Below are 12131 nucleotides of genomic sequence, written 5' to 3' on the forward strand. Positions count from 1 at the left end.
TACCTACTAAGCACTTATATGATGATCTGATCTTTTTCTTCACTGGACAATCTGAAAGACTTGGAAGATAAGCGCATATAAGCACACTTCAAAATGCAAAACAATCCATGTTTGAGTAAATTCATACTCTAATCATAGAGACACCCAGAAATATCATGTGTATATAAACTCCTTAGTACCATAAAAATCAAGCTTTCCATCAATCAAGTAGGTATAACTCTTAGACTACTATGGTTCAATTTCACACTTGGTGACAGCTATTCTAGTTAGTTACATAGTAGCCAACTGTTTTGTGATCACTATACATTTTTTAATGCTTTTGCATGGTAGCACAGTCTTAGAATATTTTCTAGAACAAAATTCATCATGGAAAATTTCTAGAACCTTCTGAAAACTTTTCATTTTAGGGTTGTAAAAAAAAAAAGTCAGAATTAATACAATGCTGCACCATACATGGTCAACACCTTCTGAAAGGATGATTTGAGTATTGAGAAGAAAGGAGCCTATTTGGTTTTAAGTTTTTGCGCCATAGTGAATAATGGCTAACATTATTATAAACATCAAGTGCTTTATAAGAATATCTGAGCATTATTTGTAATTGTCGCACTATTAGTATGCAAAAGAGTACTGTTAAAATGTTTTAAAAGATTAAATATGTAAATGAAAAATAAGGCAATTAATTTATTCATAAAATATTTTTTCAGATAACGTAAGAGTCAAATTTAACACAGTTTTTCAAATTACACTGTGTTCCAAATGTGGAGTTTAAAAATGTATATATGATAGATTTTATGCACACACAGTTTTTTTTCTGTTCTATGGTAAGATAAAATTATACCTCATCAGAACATATTTTGTGCAAAGATGTTCTAAAATAAAAATCATTACTCTGATTAATCACATTATTACACTTTATATTTGCTTTTAAAAAGAATAAAGCATTTGGTTAATAAGTATTCAAAAAGCATCAAATAAGCTCTCAACATGAGCTGTAGAACAATTATCTGCAAAAAAAAAAAAGAGAGGCTTGCTATATTAAGTTTTTTCCCACTATTTTTATCCTAGTCAAACTGAATATGATAGCACCTAACAACTTTAAATTGCTTTTTTACCTACATCATCACAAATCATTTTTTTAAGTTACTACTTATTTCCTTTCTAGCTACAGTCACATACAGTTTTTGTTTTAACTAAGCTGTGTGGCTGTTTACAAGATTTCTGATTTCTCAACTCCAAGGCTGTCAGCACAGAACACCTGACCTAACATTCAAATGTGAAAAATAATGCATACACAGCTGGAACTCTATCTGAAAATCATCAAAATTAACCTATTCTACTTATAAACTCAACAAGATAATCCCACATAACAAAAAAACAGAACATTTTATTCATCGTAGATGATTTTATAAACAAGCATACTGGAGTGGGCCCACACATTGATAGTAAATGAAAATATTCGTATTAATCAGATTACTCCTGAAAACCCACTTGGGTTTCTCTGGTCTTCACACAGGCGGGAAGCAGAGGATGGAGAAAGGGTACCATCTCAGAATCTAAGTAACAGTGATGACTACAGCACTTCATTTCAATCCCACATGACTGTAATGTGCACACTGTTAAAAACAGTTCAATGAAAATAAAATAGATACTAAAAATCGGTTTCCTGAGAACCAGGTGCACACAAAATATTATATTTAACTTCATTCAATGTTATCAAAAAATGAGGCAAGGTTTGAATGAGTCTAGGTTAACAAATTGAGGAGGCAGCACAGTAGGTAAGAAGTTTCCTTCCCAAGTTATTTTCTGCGCTGACCTGTCTCTTTCAAATCCCAGGCCTTGAGTAGTCAGGACAAGGAGGAGACACATCAGTAATCAATGCTGAGCACTTTATGCAGCATCAAAATGCAAGTAAACATTTTACAGGTGTCCCTCCATGTCCTTTATCTGCAAAGCATACGAAATTCAAGAGTTTGACAGAAACAGTTTTTTAGAGCAAGTGGCCACTCTCTGTATTGAGTGTTTACCATGTGTCAGGCTTTGTGCCAAATGCTTACACTTGTGTATCATCCAATGTTATCTCTAGTTTACAAAGAAACCAACAATCCAGCTTGTCCCTGATAGCCTGAAGCCAAACACTGTACCACCATGTTTCCCCCAAAATAAGACCGGGTCGTAGATTAATTTTTTGCTCCAAGAGACGCATTAGGGCTTATGTTCCGGGGATGTCATCCTGAAAAATCAAGCTAGGGCTTATTTTCCAATTAGGTCTTATTTTCGGGGAAACATGGCATTCTATTAGAGTTCGAAGAGAGAAACTCCTAGAGTCCTGTGGCAAACCTCACGTAAAACAAAGTCAATAATAATTACAGCAAGTCCTCGAATAACCTCCTTTTGTTCCAAGCTGTATGTCATAACGTTGATGAGCCGCTGTGGTAACTTAACTCCTGTATCACTTAGCCGATGGTAAAATCAGTAGTTGGTCACAGAACCTATAAAGGATGTTAAGTGAGGACTTAACTGTTCAGGCCATTTAAATTTTGCATTTTAACAGACTTCTTAAGTGGAGGCTACTCAATTTGCTATTCAAGGTTCCAATAAACAAATTTCATGAACACAAATCTTTAACCCTCTAGTCTGCTAAAGACCTACAGTAAATATTCTTTTCTTGAGCACAGATGACTACAAATCTTTTTAGACACATAATTTCTATCCAGCTAAGACGACAGACCTGTAGGAAAATAATTATGATGACGCAGTATCAAAAGGTGAGGCACCTGTAGACATAAGCAGTGGAGGCTCATAGATGTTGGAGAGGAGGAGTAACAAGGGGAGAAGACAGGAAGAAAGGGGGGGAAACTCAAAGAAGAAGTGAAATCTTCTTTGGTAGAAACACCTCCCACGCGGAGTAAGAAAACAGAGTGGAAATGGTTAAGGGGGAAGAGAGACTTTCCAGAAAGAGGAGCAAGCACAGAAATGTTGGACTTGTGTGCTGAACTCCTGAAATGGCAAACGACTATTCATCAGGCAGACTGGAGAACAAGGCCAAACCGTGGCGAGTTTGTCCTCGCCCAAGTCAGGACTTTGAACTTCATTCATCTTATAAGGCGACAGGCATCCATAGATCCCACATGTGGGTCCCTGGCTATGTTCTGGTCACCTCCTAAGGGCTACTTCTCACATAATAAAGCTGGCTCTCAGTGGGGGAAAATAAGTCTGGGGTTTTTTCCTTTTTTGTTTTCAGTGTGTTCAGAGCCAAATGCATTCAACCAATAAAAATGAAAAACAGCTACACCAAATTCTCAAAATACGTTTTTCAAAAGTTTAATACTTAGTATTTTCCACACTGATGTTCAATCTTCAAGTAGAAGAGTCTTTGAAACCCTAGGCCCAAATTGAACTAAAATAGGTAATACCTATTTTCTTTTTTTTCCAAAGCTTTGAAACATATTCACAGTATTGACTGGCAGAGCACAAAAAAACAGCCCTGTATCTTAAGGGGACTGACATGGAACCCCTGCCAGTCCCCAGTTCCTCCATCCCATGTTACCCAAGGGTCCAAGCAAAGACCCAGAAGGCCGTGGAGAGCAGTGATCAGTAAGGAATGACGCTGGGGTGGATGGCACTGCCATGACGTCACTCGTCACACAATCAAACTTGGGAGCTCTACGGCCCTGGATTTGGCCACATAGTGGCCTGGGGACCTAGGACGACATACACAGCCTTTCTTCTGAACACCAAGTGCAGGTCTCACCCTCTTCTTCAACGTCACATAGTGTGTGTCAGTGTTAAACTCTATCCATCTGCATCATGCAAACAGGCTCCAAAGACAAAGGTTCTCTGTCTGCTTTACATGGCTGAGGGTGAAGAGACCAGAATTCAACAAACCCCACTCCTACAAAGTGAACAGATCACCGATCAGGTCTAATTCTGTCTCAGTTATGCCCCAGATTCATGTCCTGCCTCTAACATATCAGTTCTTCCCTACTTTTCCACTAAAGACTCACTCACATGAGAGAAGTATAATCTCCTATGGGAGTACAGTCTGTGCAAGCCCAATTTTAAATCCATGCAAATTCGCTTTCTTCCTCCATGACAGATCCCTGTATTGTACCTTTTACATGTATAATACTTTAATACATGCGTATGCACACATGTACACATATTCTCCCCAAAGTAAAATTCATATTCCAGAAAGTTACATTATGTTCCTGTATCCTGTGGTTTTCCATATCTACAGCACTATCCCAAGCCCAGCTGAAGAACCAAGAATAAATCCAAGTTATATTTTAAGAACTAAAACTGCGATGGAAGCATAATAAATACACAATTTGAAATATTTCTTAAAGTTTAAATCTTTTATTTTTGACTTAATTACCAAACACAAGACAAACACTTTACAGACGATTTTCCAAGGAAGCCGAAAAAAGAGGAGATGTATTTATTTAGTGAAAAACCCTACTGACAGTATAAGGAAGCAGTATGTGCAATGTGCTCATCACAGCAAACCAGGCTGTGGCCGACTCCCTCTCTGGTCTTCTGGTTTCCTCTCCCCATTTCATTACTAACTTTATGAGCTAAGTCTTCGATAAGCCCAACCAGTAGGTCACAGGTAAAGCAAAACAAACACGATATTCCAACTGTCACAGAGAAATACAAAATAAATGCTAAAAAGTTCATTTCAGTAGCTAATGTTTACCTGCTTGCTTCAACCCCCAAATTACGCCTCGGGAGAGAGTCCTCAAATACATTTTTAGAAGGAAAGCAAAAATTTTAAATGTGTCTCATCTTAGCACTTCCTTGCCTTTGTTTACTCAGTCTTTTCAACCTGAACAGCTTCCTGTCATTCTTCTCTGTGAGCTAACTGGCTCAGATACAACCCCCCCCACTGAAGTCTTCCCCACCCCAACCCCCAGTCAAGGTGACCTCTCCCCTGCGCCTGATGAGGCCCCAGGTCCCAGGACATGGCTTTAGTAGGCTGACTTATGCTAATGTACTTTGATCTTTTCTTTAGTGGCTGAGAATTGTAACTGCCTTAGTCAAGCAACTTTCTAGACTCTTGTTGATGGGCCGGAACCCAATTTATTTCAAGTTCTCTTGGAAAACTTTAAAAACATTATAATTTCAAAAAACAAGCAAGTTTAACTATTAAAATTTTTAACTATATTCTAAATCTAGACTCAGATTTGATGGACCTTCCTCTTTTGATTCCCCCTAATTCTCCCACTCCAATCTCCTACTTCTCTCCCTCCTTCCATGTCTCCCCGCCGCCGCCACCACCACCAGAACTTCTCAAGCTCTAATAACGGAGAATCACTCAGAGTAGCTTGGATTCCCCAAGTTACTTCACAAACTCCTACTCTAGATGAAATACACTCACGCTGCCTTGTCAGCTTCTTGGGCAATTTCTCAGCCTTAGGAACCCGGCTCAGATGACCTTTTCCTTCCCTAAGTCACCACCCCGCCCCCGCCAGGACGGGGATGACCCCCGCCTCTGTGCCACACCTCTGTCTGCCCTCATCACTAAGCACAGTTCTATGGTTGCCTACCTCCCCCCTCAATTCCGTACCCTTTTCAGGTCCATGTCTGATTACCATTTTATCCCTACCACCTGCAACAGTGGCACAAGATGTTCAACAAACATATGTTGAGATATACATTTACTTGATAGAGAAAGGAAAAGAGTCTATGATCTAAAAGTGTGCATTTCTCAGGGTCATCATGTTATCCAAATTATAAAGTAACGCTGACCCTTGCACAACGCAGGGGCTAGGGGAACAGATGCCCTCACGGTTGAAAATCCATGTATGACTTTTGACTCCCCAAAAACTTACCCAGTAATAGCCCACTGTTGACAGGAAGTCTTACCGATAACAAATAGTCAAGTAACACATTTTGTATATTATATGTATTATATATTGTAATCTTACAATAAAGTTAGAGAAATTAAGAAAAATCTTTAAGAAAAAATAAATTTACTGTATTTATTGGGAAAAAACCCGCGTATAAGTAGACCCGTACCGCCCAAACCCACGTTGTTCAAGGGTCAACTATATGTATTTTACATGTAAAAAAACTTAATATTTATGACCTAATGAATAATACTTCCAGAATAATCATGTATTCATTCCTTCAGTAAGTATCTCGGCTCCTATTAGCTGCCAGGAACTGTGCTGGGCTAGAGCACCCACTGGCCCCAAGGCTGCCTTTGCACATATTGGAACAGGGTGCCTTCTCTGGGCAGATGAATTGTGAAAGCTGGGCCCAGGCCTCCAAATGACCATTTCAGTTGACACCCAGGAGTGTGGAGGTTCTGCCTACAGTCATAAATGACAGAAAGCCCCTACTTCCGGGAGCTCAGATTCTAGTGAGGGAGACAGGCAAATACATGGTCAATTTTCAACATTTTCTATGTGACTGAAAAATCAGACTTCAACACACAACACTTAATGTTACCCATATAAGTCCTTACCTCATTAAACACTGGTACTATAATCATCGATCTGAACTTGGGCCATGGTAGCCAGCTATGCCAGCAGAGAGTTCTAGTATTCTTTTAGGCAGGAAACAAGCACTGTTTCCAGATGCAAGCAGGCCACAAAACTGACCACATTTTCAATTATCACCTTACAGTAACTGGACAAATTTATTTCACAAAGAACATTCTCAATTCATCTGTTTAATTTTAAATCATTGTTTTCCTTGCAAATAAGAATTTTTTTCCTGTAACAGAAAATATTTCATAAGATACTTTACTCAGGTTGGAATTATTTGCTTTAACAGTTCATTGCTTAATACTGCTACACTCTTATCTAATGAAGTGAAATAGGTATAAAAAATAATTGGCATTCCCAGTTGATAAAACAAATTGGAACAATACAAACCTCTTAAAACAATAAGCAAAAATACACTTACTTTTCTAATATTAAAATATCTCTTCATAATTCAGGGGAAATACTCATGTTTGTGTCTTTGTATGAAATGTACATTATATACCTATTTTTGACTGATTGCTTCCTCATGAAAAATAGATCAATTTAACTCCAAGTTCTGAAGAGAATAGTCTGAGTTATTGCCTTCACTTCTTGTTCCTCTAAGTATTGGATAGTACAAAAATAAACCTCAAAAGTATGGGGGAGCGGTAAAAAAAAAATCCATGGGCATCCAGTTGGCAAGGAATATCCAACCATTTCAGATTTCTCGATCCAAATACAGTTCTTGTTAAGAGATGGTAAATCTCCAACTTTAATACCCACATCTAACGGTTGGGAAGGCACCGTAATTTTCTTAAATTCAATTAATTCATTCAATAAATATTTATTAAGCATCTCCTAAGAGATAAGAATCATGCAGGGCAAATAGAAGAGAACCAGAAAAATGGAGCAGGGCCAACATCTAACAAGGTGCCATTCCTGTCACCAAACAGATACTTTAGTGTAAGATTTATTGCCAAGCTGACTTCTCTTTGATGCAGAGCCTTACCTCTTAGATTTCTGGGATGAATCTGCTTAGTTCGCGGCATCTTCTTTGATTCAGGGGCCTCTTTTTCTTCTTAGAAACTGTAGGAAGAGCAGGTCACAAAAAGGTAGCTCCATAAACTTAGTGTCCATCAATTAATCCATCTGCTGAACAAGAAATAAAAATCACATTTTAGTACCTTCAAAGGAAAAAAGACACTTCAAAAGTTATGGCTTAATACAACACTAAACTAAATTCAACCGAAAGTAACCAATCTGGAGACTGCTACCAAAGATTATTTACCAACTTTTAATTAAACACAGGACATGTCATTTTGCCAACGTCTGGGCTTTCTCATTAAGAAAAAAGAAAAAAATATCGCTGTTCCTTTATCAAAGAAGAGTGAAAAAATTCACTGAGTTGTTTTAAAGTAACATTAACAGGTACAATTATAGTATAACCACGCTATAAAAGGGTTATGCTGTATTATGTACTAGTCTGCCCATTCATAAACTTTTGGGGACAGGGACCATGTCTCATTCATTTTGTTTCACTGAGTTAATTCAGTTAATATACTCGTATGTGGTTGCTACTGCAGATGTTCTCCAATTATTCCAGTTCTCCCTTCTAGGCTCACGGTAGGACTGCACTTTCTGCCTTCCTGTGTGTAGCTAAAATGTGTGACCAGTTCTGGCTAAAGACCTGTGGAAGGGACATGCACCGCTTCCAGGCTAGGGCATTTAGGTATGGAAGATCCTCCAGAGCTCTTTCCCTCTGCCGTGGAACACCACTGTTCTAGACAGTGAGTCTGACAAGACAGAGCTGAGCTCCTGCCAACCCAAGATGATCACGTAGTATAAACAAGAGAGAGACTTTTGTTGTTTTAAGTCACTGAGCTTTGGGAGTTATTTGTTACTGAAGCATAACCTAATCTGTCCTGATTTACACATTTTAAAAACAATGATCTAAAATATAATATGCCGAGGCAGAAATAATCAGAAACATAAGCATCTCTCTCCCCAAATCAGCTACCTGGGATTCTTCTTCTGTAAGACCCTCAAGAATCCTTGAGCTAAAATTTCAGTTTTAAACTTTCTGCAATATGGCTGATAAGCAAAGCTCATTGTAACATTAAACATAAAAGTGTTAATCACTAAGCAGACACAAAAACGAAATTTTTAAAGTTTTGCTGTATCCAGTACTGCAGAATTAACAATACTCACTGAGCACCTACTGTGTGCCCCTACTGTGTGCTATGTACTTTCTACACATTAGGTAATTTAATCCTGACCACTCTTTTATTCATTTTATAGATAAGAAAATTAAGCCAGACAGAGGTTAATTAACATGGTCTGCAACTAAGGACACATGGCACCCTGTGACTCAGTTACTTTCAGGGTTTATTTCTTCAGTGGAGATAGTATCTACTCTCAGGTTTTATTAAAGAGACCGTATACACAAGCCATGACAATATATTTTGGTGTCAAACCAGACTGAGTTCAAAGCCAGGCTTTACCCCTTACTGTGTAACCTTGTTCAAGGCACTTAACCTCTCCGAAGATCAGATTTCCCAACTGTAAAACTAGGAAATAGTATCCACTACAAAGGGTGTAAGGTCTAAAAAATGTGCCACTGCCTGACACACAAAAATACTCAAGTATGAATTCTCCTTAAGAAAGCCTGTAATGGGAAAGACTATATATACTACCTCAGTACAAAGTTTTAGAAATGTATGGTTTCATTATAACAGAGAATAGAAGAAAAGGATGCTACAACTCTAGTATCTTATTCCCGATATAGCTATTATGTAGGCACTGCCAAAAATACTTGCAGGTTTTTAACTGCATAGCGACAAATAAGAAATATGATGATCCAATACTGTGCATGTACTTCATCTAGCACTGTGCAAAATGATCTATAAAAGATACGGTTCTTCAACTTCATGCATTAACGATATCCACCATAGGATTCACGTAGCTTCTGATTCAATAAAAAATTTAGAGACGTTAGGGCCAAATAAATTGCATGCTTAACTACATTCCTTGTTAAACTTAAAGCTTTTAAACGGTCAAGATATTGGAAGTTTTTAAAGCGTGAACTTCAATTGTAATTGTCACGTGATTCCGTAAGATCAGGAACACTAAATGTAAAATATGCAAATTCCCAATCAATAACAGCTTTCTGCCACCCCATTCACTGCTGTCCCTAGCTGTCCATCCGATGTTTAAATCCTTGGCAGAGGGAGTGGGTATTTTCAAAGACAGCTGCACTGTAGCAAGTAGGACGAGTGACAAATCGTTCCATTACACGAAAGAAATACTACATGGAGGAAAAACATGACACGATCAAAAAGCGTAAAGACAGTTGCATGGAGAAAAAACATGAATGAATGTGGAGGGCGGAGCCTGGGAAAACCCCTCTGCAACGCTGCACTGAACAAAGCACTTCGCATGCCAGGAAGGGGGGGTGGGGGGGATGGAAGTGCCAGCTCAGGAAGGAGCCCGGAGTGGATGCGGAGAGCTGGTGGAAGACTAGATGAGGCGAGCGCGGCAGCCCTGAGACTCCTCCTCACCGCCAGCTCCACCAGCGCCCCCTCCCCTCCAGCAGCAACTCCTTCACCAGCCCGACCCCAAAGCGAGCCCGATCCGACCCGCGCCCAAACCCACAACCCTCTTCCCAACTGCTGCAGGCGTGTACTCCCCAACCCGGAAAGAAACTACCAGGTGGCTGGGAGTAAACAGGCACTTAGCGCAAAGAACGAAAGGAAAAGAAAGCCACAAAGCCGGAGGTTGGGAAGCCGAGGCCTGGTCTCCCTCACCCCCCCCACCCTCTGCAAAATGCGTCTGCGGCTGGAAAGCGGGTGGGGAGGCTGGGTCCCTCCGTACCTGCTCAGCTCGCAGGACCGCAGCTCGGGCCGCTCGCGCGCCGCGAGGGCGCCCAGAAGTGGCAAGTGTCTCCCGCACGCAGCCATCCCCTCTGCAAGGTCGGCGGTTGCACATACACGCATACACACACGCGCGCCCGCACGCCCCCCGCCCCGTGGAGGGGGGATGGGGTCCTGCCCCACCCCCCACCGCTCCCGCCCGCCCTCCCCGCTGCAGCGCCACCGCCGCGGAGCCCGCGCCGAACCTGCTGCCAGGACGCCCGGCGGAAGCCGCTGCCGCTGCAGCCGGCCCTGAAGCTGCCGCTGCTGATGGCGGCGGCCGCAGCTCGGAATCTCCGCGACCCCCACGCGGCGGCGGCGGCGGCGCCTGGGATCCCTCCTTCACTTGACAACCCCAAACACAAACATGACCTCCTGCGGCTGCTCCCGGCTCCTGGCCCCCGGCTGTGTCCCTCCTCCCCGCTGCCGCCGCCGCCCCAACAGCAGCCACACTCAAGGCCGGCGACTGGCACTCACACCACCCAGCGCTGAAATATTAAACAGGGGAGCCGGCCGGGGGCGGGGGGGGAGCGCAGGGCACGCCGGCGGGGGGCCGCAGGGCGGGCGGGGGAGGGGGCTGCGCTCGCCGGCGCCCCCGGCCTCTGCATGACCGCCGCCGGGGAGGAGGCGACCGGGGTGCCGGGCAGCGAGGCTAAGGGCGCGCACCGCGGCAGAGCAGGCGGCCCCCTGGGACCGTGGGGCCCGAGGCGAGGAGGGCGGGCGCGGGCTTTACCTCTCCCCGGGGCAGAGTAGGGCACGTTTAGCGTCTTTAGGGGCAACGCGAGGAGCTCGGGCCGGGCGGCGCGGGGGAGGGCAAAGGTCCGAGGCTTTCCCGCGGGTGGGCGGGGCGGCAGGGGATCCCCGGGGGCGGAAGGCGGGGAGGCCGCGGGCTGCTACGCGCGGGCGGGGGAGGGGGCGTCCCCTGGCGGAGACTGAGGCGCGAGCTCTGAGGGGGAAGGGCCGGGGGTCACCCCGGGAGAGGAGGCCCACCCTGCAAGGCGCGACCGCCAGCCCTGGGGTAGGGATTGGGTGGGTGCCCTGCTCCCGACTCCCGTGGAGCCCGGAGCCCCGGGTCTCCCCGGCGGGGCGGGCCCGGGACCGCGTTTCGCCTCGCCGCCCGCCCGCGGCTCCGCCCCGCCAGGCGGCTACTGGGACGGAAAGGGGGGCGGAAGGAGGAGGTGGCGCGGCCCGAGGGTGGAGGGGCGGGGTTAGGGACGCGCGGGGCGGGAGTCCGGGGCTGCGCTGGCTAGCGAACTGGCGCCCGGCGGGGGCGGAGGGGCGGGCCCGGCCGGTCACGCGGCCCGGGGAAGGACTGGCCCGGTCGCGCAGTTGGGGGCGGTTGGTTCGAGAAGAGGGGCGGGGACGGGCGGGGCGGTAGTTTCTCTTTACCTTCTCTTTACTTTCTAAAGCAGGATGTGGGCCGGCCCGGTGACGTCATGGGGTCTCCCAGTCCCGCCCCCCGCCCGGGCCGAATGGGGGTGGGGAAGGGAGAGGGGGGCACCCCAAGGGGGTTTCCTCAGCAACGTGTTGAGGGTACGGGAAAGTCATTGTGAAACTTGAAACTCATTAACTTTGAAAAACAACTTTAAAAAAACCGGGAGGGGGGCGGGGTGTTGGTTTGGAGGATGGAAGGGGACATATTATTAACCCTGAACTGAAACCACTTTTTGGTGGCGGATGTTCTATTAAAAGATTGAGGAAAGCCAAGGTTATTCCAGAGGCCGCTCCAAAGCCCGCTGGTGGTTCCCAGAGC

The 12131-nt window shown here is 44.2% G+C and overlaps 1 protein-coding gene across 1 annotated transcript in view; it reads right to left on the bottom strand.

The window, feature by feature from the left end:
• HIVEP1 (HIVEP zinc finger 1) overlaps positions 1-10860 on the bottom strand; it is a 130428-nt gene extending 119568 nt beyond the window's left edge. The window contains 2 exon segments of the mRNA XM_033114461.1: positions 7480-7622; positions 10585-10860. Of these exon segments, the coding sequence (XP_032970352.1) occupies positions 7480-7519 (40 nt within the window). The 5' untranslated portion in view covers positions 7520-7622; positions 10585-10860.
• Between the last annotated feature and the right edge of the window lie 1271 nt (positions 10861-12131).

This window comes from Rhinolophus ferrumequinum, chromosome 9, assembly GCF_004115265.2.
Source record: "Rhinolophus ferrumequinum isolate MPI-CBG mRhiFer1 chromosome 9, mRhiFer1_v1.p, whole genome shotgun sequence".
In the NCBI taxonomy this organism is placed as follows: Eukaryota; Metazoa; Chordata; class Mammalia; order Chiroptera; family Rhinolophidae; genus Rhinolophus; species Rhinolophus ferrumequinum.